Source organism: Erpetoichthys calabaricus, chromosome 3 (assembly GCF_900747795.2).
Source record: "Erpetoichthys calabaricus chromosome 3, fErpCal1.3, whole genome shotgun sequence".
Lineage (NCBI taxonomy): Eukaryota > Metazoa > Chordata > Cladistia > Polypteriformes > Polypteridae > Erpetoichthys > Erpetoichthys calabaricus.
The window spans coordinates 198,015,483-198,027,265 of record NC_041396.2 but is presented as its reverse complement, the minus strand read 5'-3'; the positions used below and the strand labels follow the sequence as shown (position 1 = coordinate 198,027,265).

Genomic DNA, 11,783 nt, shown 5'->3' with positions numbered 1-11,783 from the left:
ATGAGACCTACTTGATAAAATTCAGGGGCGTGAAATCTATCCCAGCATTCTCAGTGGGCATGAAAGGCCACACCTGCTAATCCATTTCTGGGTACGCTTAACATACACAAGACATATTTAAGTTGTCAGTTGTCTTTGGAAATTTGGGAGGAAAATTGAAGTAAGTAACCCATCTAAACATGGGGTGAATGTGCTAACTCCATACAGACAGATGATTTATCTCTAGATGAAGCGACAGCATCAATCACAGCTCGGAGTGAACGATGGTATGCCCAACCCTAGATTAATGTAAACTTTTATAACCGTATAATCGCTATCATTGTACCCGTTTCAAAGTTTTCCACGAAATATTAATTTATCATGTATCATTTAGTCCCTCAATGCCTTTTGTATGTGGAATACTGGATATAAGCAAAGCGAGACACTTCCTTTTCATCCTCGTACACACGCCGCAAGAGTCTAAAAATACATTACCCGGAATGCACTGCGATCCGTTTCAATGAAAACAGGAAGAAAGCAAAGAGTGACGAGAAACAAATCAAGGAAATACAGCGATGATGTTATGAATAACAAACAAGATGGTATCTGGATTCAGGGCAACTACGTGAGAATCACAATGAGTCGAAAACTATAAGAGGCCGAAGTGGATTCTTGTTTCTGATTATCTGACATTTCACTGTATGCCTATGATGGAACGAGCGATGGAGCAGCTAAACGTACAGCTTAGCCGGTTGACGCGGTCCCTAAGAAGAGCCCGGACAGTGGAGCTGCCAGAAGGTACGCGTGCAACTGCGCCCTTACGAGCGTATAAAGTGTCTGCGCACGGCAGATAGCGATCGATGAAAATATTTCTATACACGGTTTATCGAGAGGACAGCTCCTCCATGCCAGCGAAGTGAATCGATAGTAAACTGGCAGGCACGCGTAGTTCAGGAAAATAGTATAGTGGGAGCGCTACGAGAAAGGAAACCACATCCCTTGCGACTTTTGGGAGTTTATTCATTGTATATCAGTCGTGTAGTTAGGGCAAACAGATCAGTGTGAATGAATGGGTATATATATATATATATATATATATATATATATATATATGTATGTATATGTGTGTGTGCGCGCGCGCCCTGTGCTGGACTAATGTCCAGTCTAGGATTGGTTCTAGTTTTGTGCCTGATGAAGTTGGAGGATACTGTGGTCGCAATGTATTATGTAGGTTTGAAGATTGATAGATGATTGTATCAAACTTGTTTTTGGTAAATCGTGTTCAAAGCTGTTAATGTATTTTAGTTTCACAACTCAGGTAACTTTAATTTGATTTAAATCCTAGCTCGCACATTATTAGTTTGTAAGCTTTACATGTGTAGGTTATCACAGTGTACACAATTACTGTCTGAAGATTTAACCAAAATGTATTTTATGTATTGTGTTCACTCCATAGTACAGCCTCAAACTACTAACATATTTTTACAGCTATAATTCATTAACTGTAAATTATTAGAGTACTGTATATTTTACTTAATACAGATAAATTCACAAGTTAATAACACATTTGAATGGAATGAATCTCATTGATTAACTAATATTGTAAATCATCTGTAGATCATACTGTAAACAAAACTATACAAAGTCAATTATCAATATAACTCAGATGTGGTTAGATGAGTGTGGAGGTCATGACATTTCCAGTTAAAATCATATATAAATGGTTGTTCCCCATGATGCACAATCTCACCATGGCTAACGCTGATGCTGTTGAAATAAGACATATTTCCATACAACCTAGTATTAGATTAACGGTTTAAAGAATTTTCTTCCTGTCTTAAAAAACTGAGTTCCAGATCAGTTTTTAATGTCCCTTAAGGATAGTATAGTTTAAGCCCCTATGTGATTCAGGACCTAGGATCAATACCAACCTGATCACTGCATGTATGGGGCTTGCCCATTTTGCTTTGCGAATATTCTCTCGATACTTTGGTTTCCTGCCGTACCCCAAAAATAAGTATTTTAAGTTAATTAGTGAGTCTAAACAGACCCCGTTAAGGTAATTGAGGGTGTTTGCTGAATGTGCTATGGGATGGTTCAGCCATATGTTTGTTGCAGTGAGGATAGACTCTTGACACCCCATAACATGTAAATGGCAACAGTGTGTTCATAAAAATTATGGATTAATGCAAATTTAATTAGGTTGTGTGAGCGTTTGCCTTAAAACTCATTTGTGTCGCACAATTTTGCAATCCCAAGCTGTCAAACCAGCTCATAATGGCAGATTTAAAACAATGAGTGAAGGTGAATTGCTGCTTCTGTGCTCTATGTAAATAACATATTGAAATAACATGCAGTAATCTCCAGCCCTCAATACAACATAAATTTGATTAAGTGGGTTTGAGAAAGTTATTTGTTATGTTAAGATTCTTTTTATAGTTTAATGACATGCCATCAGTTCAGCTGGTTACATATATTTGTCTGTGTGACTGTGTGTGCTGTAGTCTAGAAACCCTGATGGCTAACCCTATGTGCTTTAGGCAACAGTGTTGTTGAGTCAGTCCCTGCTGCTGACTCACTGTGTAAACCTGAGTAAGTCACTCAAGACTATGATGTTCCACTAAAACAATATACAGTACAAACAACAATTGTTTGGTTTCTCTGTACTTGTAAACATCTTCTTCATTCATATGGCAACCTTTGACTCAGTGAAGCTGACTGGCTAAAGGCTAGCTTGTTCCAATATCTTGTCCAACCAGTTTTTAAAAGCTGTTAGAAAATCTTTATGGCTTGAGGTTTTGTTACTGATTCCCATTCATTTTTTTGGTTCCAGTTTTAAGTGCATTTCCTCTCAGTTTCTTCTATTTTGTATTTTTCACTAGTCAAATGAAGAAAATCTGCTTGGTTCACATTATGTCTATGAAAATTCAAAAAACCTATATCAAATGCTACAGTTCAGTCTAAAAGCAACAAGACAACAATATCCCCAGTGTCACTTATTAATATCATTAATTAATATTATTAATATTATGATTAATTTCACAATGATGACTCCGGCGCCGCCACGAGTGGCAGCCTTTCTAGGAGCTTCGTGTATGACTTTACCTTTCTACCTTTTTATCTATTTTATCTATTTAACTGATCACTCCTACCACTTTCTTTTATGTGGACTCGTTCTCTGGACACTTTTTACTACTTTTTACTACTGGAGATGGATTTTTACATGCTGAGACTCGTCTATTCAGGTAGTCAACTTCAAGTGCTGAGAACAAATGCCCGCGCCGGTGTGGTTCCCTATTTACCTGACGAGGTAAGAAGGCTGTATTGTGGCAGCAGAGCCAGTGCTAAGCTAAAGGCGAGGCGGCTTGCGCGAAAGTGGCGTTACAAACCTTTGGTGCCTTCTGTGATCCTGGGAAATGTGAACTCACTACCAAATAAGATCGATGAACTGGCAGCGCTGGTGAAAAATGTCAGGACCTACAGAGAACGCAGTTTGTTGTGCTTTTGTGAAACGTGGCTAACAACTAGCATCCCAGATGCTAACGTGGAGCTACCCGGGTTTAGCACAGTTAGAGCAGACAGAGACGCAAATACCTGCGGAAAGCAGAAAGGAGGAGGACTTGCTCTTTATGTGAATACAAGACGTTGCAACTCGAAATGTAAAAATCTCCACTTGCTGCAGGGACATCGAACTGTTGGCCATAAGTTTGCGTCCCTATTAGTTGTTGCCAGAGAGTTTGGACATGTCATTGTTGTTATTGTATACATCCCTCCTTGGGCGGACGTGGAGATAGCGGGTGACATCATCCATTCTGATGTTGCTAAACTGCAAACGCAGCACCCCGAGGCGCTTGTGGTAATCGTTGGAGACTTTAACCATGTGACGCTGGACAAAACATTACCTGCCTTCTCCCAGTATGTGGATTGTAACACCCGGGGTAATGGGACTATTGACTTACTGTAGGCAAATGTTAAAGACGAATACAGCGCCACCCCGCTCCCTGCGCTTGGGAAAGCAGATCATAACCTGGTTCTGCTTCAGCCTCACTACAAACCAAGGGTGAGGGAGCTACCTACAACCACACGCTCATATCAGGAAGTGGTCCCCTGAGGCAGAGCAGGCTCTGACAGACTGCTTTGGAACTACAGACTGGGATATCCTGCAGGGATCATATAGTGAGAACATTGAGGAGGTTGTTGACTGCACTACTGACTACATCAACTTCTGTATGGACATTGTAGTTCCAGTAAAAACAATATGCTACTATGCTAACAACAAGCCATGGATTACAAGTGACATCAAGGGCCTTTTGAACCAGAAGAAAAGGGCTTTTAAAGGCGGTGATCAGCATGAGCTCAAGCCCGTGCAGAAGGAACTCCTAGTCCAGCTCAGGTTGGCGAAGGAGCAGTACAGGAGAAAGCTGGAGCAGAAGTTCCAGAATAACAGCATGAAGGAAGTGTGGCATGGGATGAAGATCATCACTGGCTGCAGCTCGAAGCGGGGTGCCACCATCGAGAGAGACGTGGAGAGAGCAAACCAGATGAACAACTTCTTTAACAGGTTTGACCACCCTGACCCATTCTCACCTCGGAGTACTGCACCCTTCACCCATCCTTCTGCTGACACCAGCATAGAAGAGAGTTTCCCCCCCACCCACAATTACAGCAGCCCAGGTAAGCAGAGAACTGAGGAGACTTTGTGCCAGAAAAGCAGTGGGTCCAGATGGAGTTTCGCCACGACTGCTGAAGGCCTGTGCGTTGGAGCTAGGGAGTCCTCTTCAGCGCATCTTCAACCTGAGCCTGGAACAGTGGAGAGTCCTGAGGCTTTGGAAAACATCTTGCATCACACCAGTCCCAAAGGTATCATGTCCTAGTGAGCTAAATGACTTCCGGCCTGTTGCTCTGACGTCACATATTTCAAAATACATATTGTGTCTCATGAAAAGTAGAAAGGCTAAACATTTTTTTTAACAAAATTGCAGAAAATGCTTAAACATCTTAATTAACATGTTGGGCTGGTTCCTTCCTTTATATTTTTTGCTGTGAAATGGAACAGGGCAGGTAGTTAGCATCTAACACAATTGTTTTCAAACTGAAGGCTGCGGCTTTTGGCAAAGTTGATGTTCTTAAAGAAATTGCAGTCTTTTAAAATTGTTTTAATTTCCCTCACATAAACTTTACTGAAATGTTCTGCAATTGTTGTATAAGCGCAATCCTGTATTAAAGTAGTTAGTCTAGTGTTGCCATTATTAGCCAGTGTGGCATGCATGTTGCTGTCCGGTGATACATGAGATAACACAAAAAATAAAAAAGAAATGTGTCAAAAGAGTGGACCTTAAAATGGGCCATTTGTTACACAGTTGCCAAACCTGAGTGTCCACGCTAAGCTGCATTTTAGTTCCACCTCTCTGTCTCACAGTGCTCCTTCAATGAGTGTCCAGTGATATTTCAGTTCTGATATTAATTTTAGTTTTAGTTTTTATTTTATTTTATAAATTAATTTTTATTGGGCAGCACGGTGGCGCAGTGGGTAGCGCTGCTGCCTCGCAGCTGGGAGACCTGGGGACCTGGGTTCGCTTCCTGGGTCCTCCCTGCGTGGAGTTTGCATGTTCTCCCCGTGTCTGCGTGGGTTTCCTCTGGGCGCTCCGGTTTCCTCCCAAGTCCAAAGACATGCAGGTTAGGTGGACTGGCAATTCTAAATTGGCCCTAGTGTGTGCTTGGTGTGTGGGTGTGTTTGTGTGTGTCCTGCGGTGGGTTGGCACCCTGCCTGGGATTGGTTCCTGCCTTGTGCCCTGTGTTGGCTGGGATTGGCTCCAGCAGACCCCCGTGACCCTGTATTCGGATTCAGCGGGTTGGAAAATGGATGGATGGATGGATTACTTTTTATTATTTTTTAGTTCTATGTTTAAAATTTTAGTTTTTATTTTATTTAGTTCTGGCCTTTTCACATAAAAAAACTGTAAGTAATTCCTTGTTAAAATTCTCAAATGTAATATTATAGAAGGGAGTGGTTAAAGAAATACCATCTTTAGCTGTGCCTGATAAAAGTTTGGCCCTTAACAATTTAAGATAAAAAATGGTGGTCCTTCAAAACATTTCCTTTCCTGGAGGTGGAATGCCAAGAAAAAAGGTAAAGTACCCTGGCCTAGAGCTATCACATGATAATTTATCACATATTTGTTGATAGTGCACTATACTTAGGCATTTGCTTTAAATTACCGTGTTATCAGCTATTAACCAAATTCATGCTGTGGGACTGCTGATAGCAGAAACCACCATCCAAGATCATGTACATCTTCCTCGCATTAGTTTTATATCAGTAGGAGTACCCTTATCAAATGGTATAAAATTTTGAAGTTTCTTTGCTTAAAAACATTTCTGAACCCTTCATCTAACATAGTAACAGCCTATAAGGGAACAGAAATGCAACATATTTTGCAAGGTGCTATGTGTAGCTGATTTTTTTGAGTTTCGCATTTGAACACCATTGATTGATAATCAGTTATTGACAATTTGAACATAATGTAACAATATACGCATTGAATGACAAACTTTGGGTGCACATCAACAGTCTCTCACACTGGGCCAAGGTTAGAATCCTTGACACATCTAACATGCATTTATTTGGGACGTGGGATAAAAATACACCAACATCCATATTACTAAACGAGAATGGTAAACCGGATGGACGCAGGGACATGGGCCGTGGACGCAAAAGATGTAGTGCGCAGGCACCACACAAAGCCCCCCTCCAAGCACCGGAAAATGAGAAATGATGCGCCACGCCCATAGCAACAGACCCATGCAACAAAGCGCCACACGAAGGCCATACCACACGAAACAGGACACACACAAAAAAGAGGATTCAGACCCATGACACACAAAGCACCCCTCCACTAACAGAAATAAGAAATGAGGTAACGCGCCCCTAGCACACCAAAAACAAAGGAGTCAGACGCAAGCGCCACATAGCACACGAAACGGTACGCACACAAAAATGAGGATTCACACCCACGACACACAAAGCTTCCCCCTCCACTAACAAAAATAAAAAATGAGGCAACGCGCCCCTCAAAGAAAACGCATGGCAACAAACGACGTCATACATAGACAACAAGAGACCGGACTACAATACATATACAGGCGCGACACCTGTTGGGTAATAATACGAAGAAACCCTCCAAGCACCGGAAAATGAGAAATGATGCTCCCCGCCCATAACAACAGACCCATGCAACAAAGCGCCAGACGAAGCCCATACCACACGAAACAGGACACACACAAAAAAGAGGATTCAGACCCACGACACACAAAGCCCCCCTCCACTAACAGAAATAAAAAATGAGGCAACGCGCCCCTCAAAAAAAAACGCACGCCAACAAACGACGTAACAGTGAGTGCGATCCTCCTTATTACTTATCCATATTACTAACGATAAAGAACAAACAAGTCATGAATTCACGATCAGAAAAGGCTCCATATTAACAGTCAGTGCGATCCTCCTTATTACTTATCCATATTACTAACGATAATGAACAAACAAGTCATGAATTCACGATCACGGGTACAAAATGCTACGGCTCGAGTAACGGGACCACAAACACGAACCCGCATGAAAAAAAACAATACACGGGCTTCTGAAACCGCGGAAGAAAAAATGTCTCGGCTCCAAAAACACGTGTCACTCCTTATTCAAAATACCGGTCCCAATCACAGAAACATCGGTATCCACTATGAAAATGAACAGTAACAATGCACGTGACATCCGTCTTGCAAAACTATTAATTATAGATGAATGTACAATGGCATCCAGTCACTTACTCAACACCATTGATAAACTTCCACAAACGTTGATGAATAATAATATTCCCTTTGGAGGAAAGGTACTTTTATTAGGAGGACATTTTAGACAGTGCTTACCTATTGCTCCACATGCAATGCGCTCAGCTATTGTTCAGTCCACCTTAAAAAACGCGGACAATTGGCATTGCGTTGATGAATAATAATATTCCCTTTGGAGGAAAGGTACTTTTATTAGGAGGAGATTTTAGACAGTGCTTACCTATTGCTCCACATGCCATGCGCTCAGCTATTGTTCAGTCCACCTTAAAATACGCGGACGACGTCATACATAAACAACAAGAGACCGGACTACAATACATATACAGGCGCGACACCTGATTGATAATAATACGAAGAAACGAACAGTCCACATATTAACAGTGAGTGCGATCCTCCTTATTACTTATCCATATTACTAACGATAAAGATCAAACAAGTCATGAATTCACGATCACGGGTACAGAATGAGACGGCTCGAGTAACGGGACCACAAACACGAACCCGCATCAAAAAAAACCAATAAACGTCGGCGCCTACAACGCGCTTCTAAAACCGCGGAAGAAAAAAATGTTACGCGGACAATTGGCATTGCTTTCAAAAGGTACAGTTGGTACAAAACATGCGATGTCCAGATCCAGAATATAACAATAGGTTATTACAACTGGGAGATGGTACACTCACCAATACAGATGGACTTCACCCAGATATTATTACAATTCCTCAAGCCTTTATCTGCGACGACTTAGTTATGGAGATATTTGGAACAGCAATCTCATTAGACCAAATACCCCTTTTAACACAACGGACTATATTATGTCCAAAAAATATTAATGTTGATCACATAAATAACCAAGTCATTGCATTACTTCCTGTAGAGGCACAGCTCTTTCTAAGCTCTGACAAAGTTGACTCTGATGACAACAATGACCATCTTAATTTCCCCTTACAATATTTGAACACTATTAACCCAGCCGGATTACCACAACACAATCTTAACCTTACAATCGGAACAATAATCATGCTATTAAGAAACCTTAACACTAAACAAGGTTTATGCAATGGTACACGTTTAGTCGTCAACACCATGACACACAATGTTATTGAAGCAAAACTTCTTACAGGATCACATGCTAACAATACTGTTCTGATTCCTATAATTGACCTTACAAGTTCTGACCTTGAATTACCTTTTACACTTAAACGGCGACAGTTCCCCATTAAACCTGCATTTGCCATAACCATCAACAAATCACAAGGCCAAACCATGAACAAGGTTGGCATCTACCTCTCTGACCCCGTTTTTGGACATGGACAACTTTATGTGGCCTTCTCACGAGTTCGACGTTCATCTGACGTTAAAGTTAAGGTTATAAATGATCCATGCCAAGAGACACTCATTCAAGAACAAGACACCATCTTTACTACTAATGTTGTGTACAAAGACATTTTCCGATAAATCTTTACACTGTGCCTTGCAATTGATTCTTGACTTCCTATATGCGTCATCTACACCTTCACACTATGCTACAGTGGTGTGAAAAACTATTTGCCCCTTCCTGATTTCTTATTCTTTTGCATGTTTGTCACACAAAATGTTCCTGATCATCAAACACATTTAACCATTAGTCAAATATAACACAAGTAAACACAAAATGCATTTTGTAAATGGTGGTTTTTATTATTTAGGGAGAAAAAAAATCCAAACCTACATGGCCCTGTGTGAAAAAGTAATTGCCCCCTTGTTAAAAAATAACCTAACTGTGGTGTATCACACCTGAGTTCAATTTCCGTAGCCACCCCCAGGCCTGATTACTGCCACACCTGTTTCAATCAAGAAATCACTTAAATAGGAGCTGCCTGACACAGAGAAGTAGACCAAAAGCACCTCAAAAGCTAGACATCATGCCAAGATCCAAAGAAATTCAGGAACAAATGAGAACAGAAGTAATTGAGATCTATCAGTCTGGTAAAGGTTATAAAGCCATTTCTAAAGCTTTGGGACTCCAGCGAACCACAGTGAGAGCCATTATCCACAAATGGCAAAAACATGGAACAGTGGTGAACCTTCCCAGGAGTGGCCGGCCGACCAAAATTACCCCAAGAGCGCAGAGACGACTCATCCGAGAGGTCACAAAAGACCCCAGGACAACGTCTAAAGAACTGCAGGCCTCACTTGCCTCAATTAAGGTCAGTGTTCACGACTCCACCATAAGAAAGAGACTGGGCAAAAACGGCCTGCATGGCAGATTTCCAAGACGCAAACCACTGTTAAGCAAAAAGAACATTAGGGCTCATCTCAATTTTGCTAAGAAACATCTCAATGATTGCCAAGACTTTTGGGAAAATACCTTGTGGACTGATGAGACAAAAGTTGAACTTTTTGGAAGGCAAATGTCCCGTTACATCTGGCGTTAAAGGAACACAGCATTTCAGAAAAAGAACATCATACCAACAGTAAAATATGGTGGTGGTAGTGTGATGGTCTGGGGTTGTTTTGCTGCTTCAGGACCTGGAAGGCTTGCTGTGATAGATGGAACCATGAATTCTACTGTCTACCAAAAAATCCTGAAGGAGAATGTCCGGCCATCTGTTCGTCAACTCAAACTGAAGCAATCTTGGGTGCTGCAACAGGACAATGACCCAAAACACACCAGCAAATCCACCTCTGAATGGCTGAAGAAAAACAAAATGAAGACTTTGGAGTGGCCTAGTCAAAGTCCTGACCTGAATCCAATTGAGATGCTATGGCATGACCTTAAAAAGGCGGTTCATGCTAGAAAACCCTCAAATAAAGCTGAATTACAACAATTTTGCAAAGATGAGTGGGCCAAAATTCCTCCAGAGCGCTGTAATTGACTCATTGCAAGTTATCGCAAATGCTTGATTGCAGTTATTGCTGCTAAGGGTGGCCCAACCAGTTATTAGGTTCAGGGGGCAATTACTTTTTCACACAGGGCCATGTAGGTTTGGATTTTTTTTTCTCCCTAAATAATAAAAACCACCATTTACAAACTGCATTTTGTGTTTACTTGTGTTATATTTGACTAATGGTTAAATGTGTTTGATGATCAGAAACATTTTGTGTGACAAACATGCAAAAGAATAAGAAATCAGGAAGGGGGCAAATAGTTTTTCACACCACTGTATATCTCATACATACATCACGCTATTTATAATTACCCAACACCAGGGGTTGGCGAGCGAAGCCCCCTAGTATGGGGAGAATGTGCACACTATCTGAGTGAACTTTGCATATATTGCATTTGTCAGTTATTCCAGTTTTCTCCCACATAATAAAAACCTGCTGGTTATGTTAATATTTAACAGATAAATTCCCCTCGGGTGAATTTGTGTGGCTGTGTGATACAGTATATGTGATGGGAGTGTGCCCTGAGAAGAATAGGTGCTCTATCCAGGACTAGCTTCTTCTTTGTGACTGATGCTTTTTAAACTCTGCCCTCTCTCTTTCACTGAGACTGTCTTTTGGATGAAACACATTACAATGTTACAAATGTTACAAATAAATGTTACAAATAAATAATATTTACTTTCTGTTTGGGGAAAGTTGAATATAAAATATGTCAAAATTGTATTTTTCCATTCAGTGTTATTAAATTGCAAAGCAAATGTGCAATATTATACTAGCTATAAGCTAATAAATAACATTTTCTTTAAAACTGGCCAGCTTATGTGAAGCAAATCATTTTCTTAATTTGGCCATATTTAGAATTTTTTATCAAAACTGATTTTTCTTGTTAATAAAAATAAATCATCCCAGCATTAAACATGAGTAATGAGCTGCATATTAGTGGAGTTGGAAATGTTGAATTGTAAATTATTTGAACATTTCCCATAACACTGCGGTGGGTTGGCACCCTGCCCGGGATTTGTTCCTGCCTTGTGCCCTGTGTTGGCTGGGATTGGCTCCAGCAGACCCCCGTGACCCTGTATTCGGATTCAGC

The 11,783-nt window shown here is 40.8% G+C and overlaps 1 protein-coding gene across 2 annotated transcripts in view; it reads left to right on the top strand.

Annotated features, from left to right (window-relative positions):
* Positions 1-500: 500 nt before the first annotated feature.
* hace1 (HECT domain and ankyrin repeat containing E3 ubiquitin protein ligase 1) overlaps positions 501-11,783 on the top strand; it is a 164,767-nt gene continuing 153,484 nt past the window's right edge. For both annotated transcript variants that reach the window (XM_028797644.2, XM_028797643.2), the window contains exon 1: positions 501-777. In XM_028797644.2, coding sequence (XP_028653477.1) covers positions 681-777 — 97 coding nt within the window. In that variant the 5' untranslated portion in view covers positions 501-680. The remainder of the gene's footprint in view (positions 778-11,783) is intronic.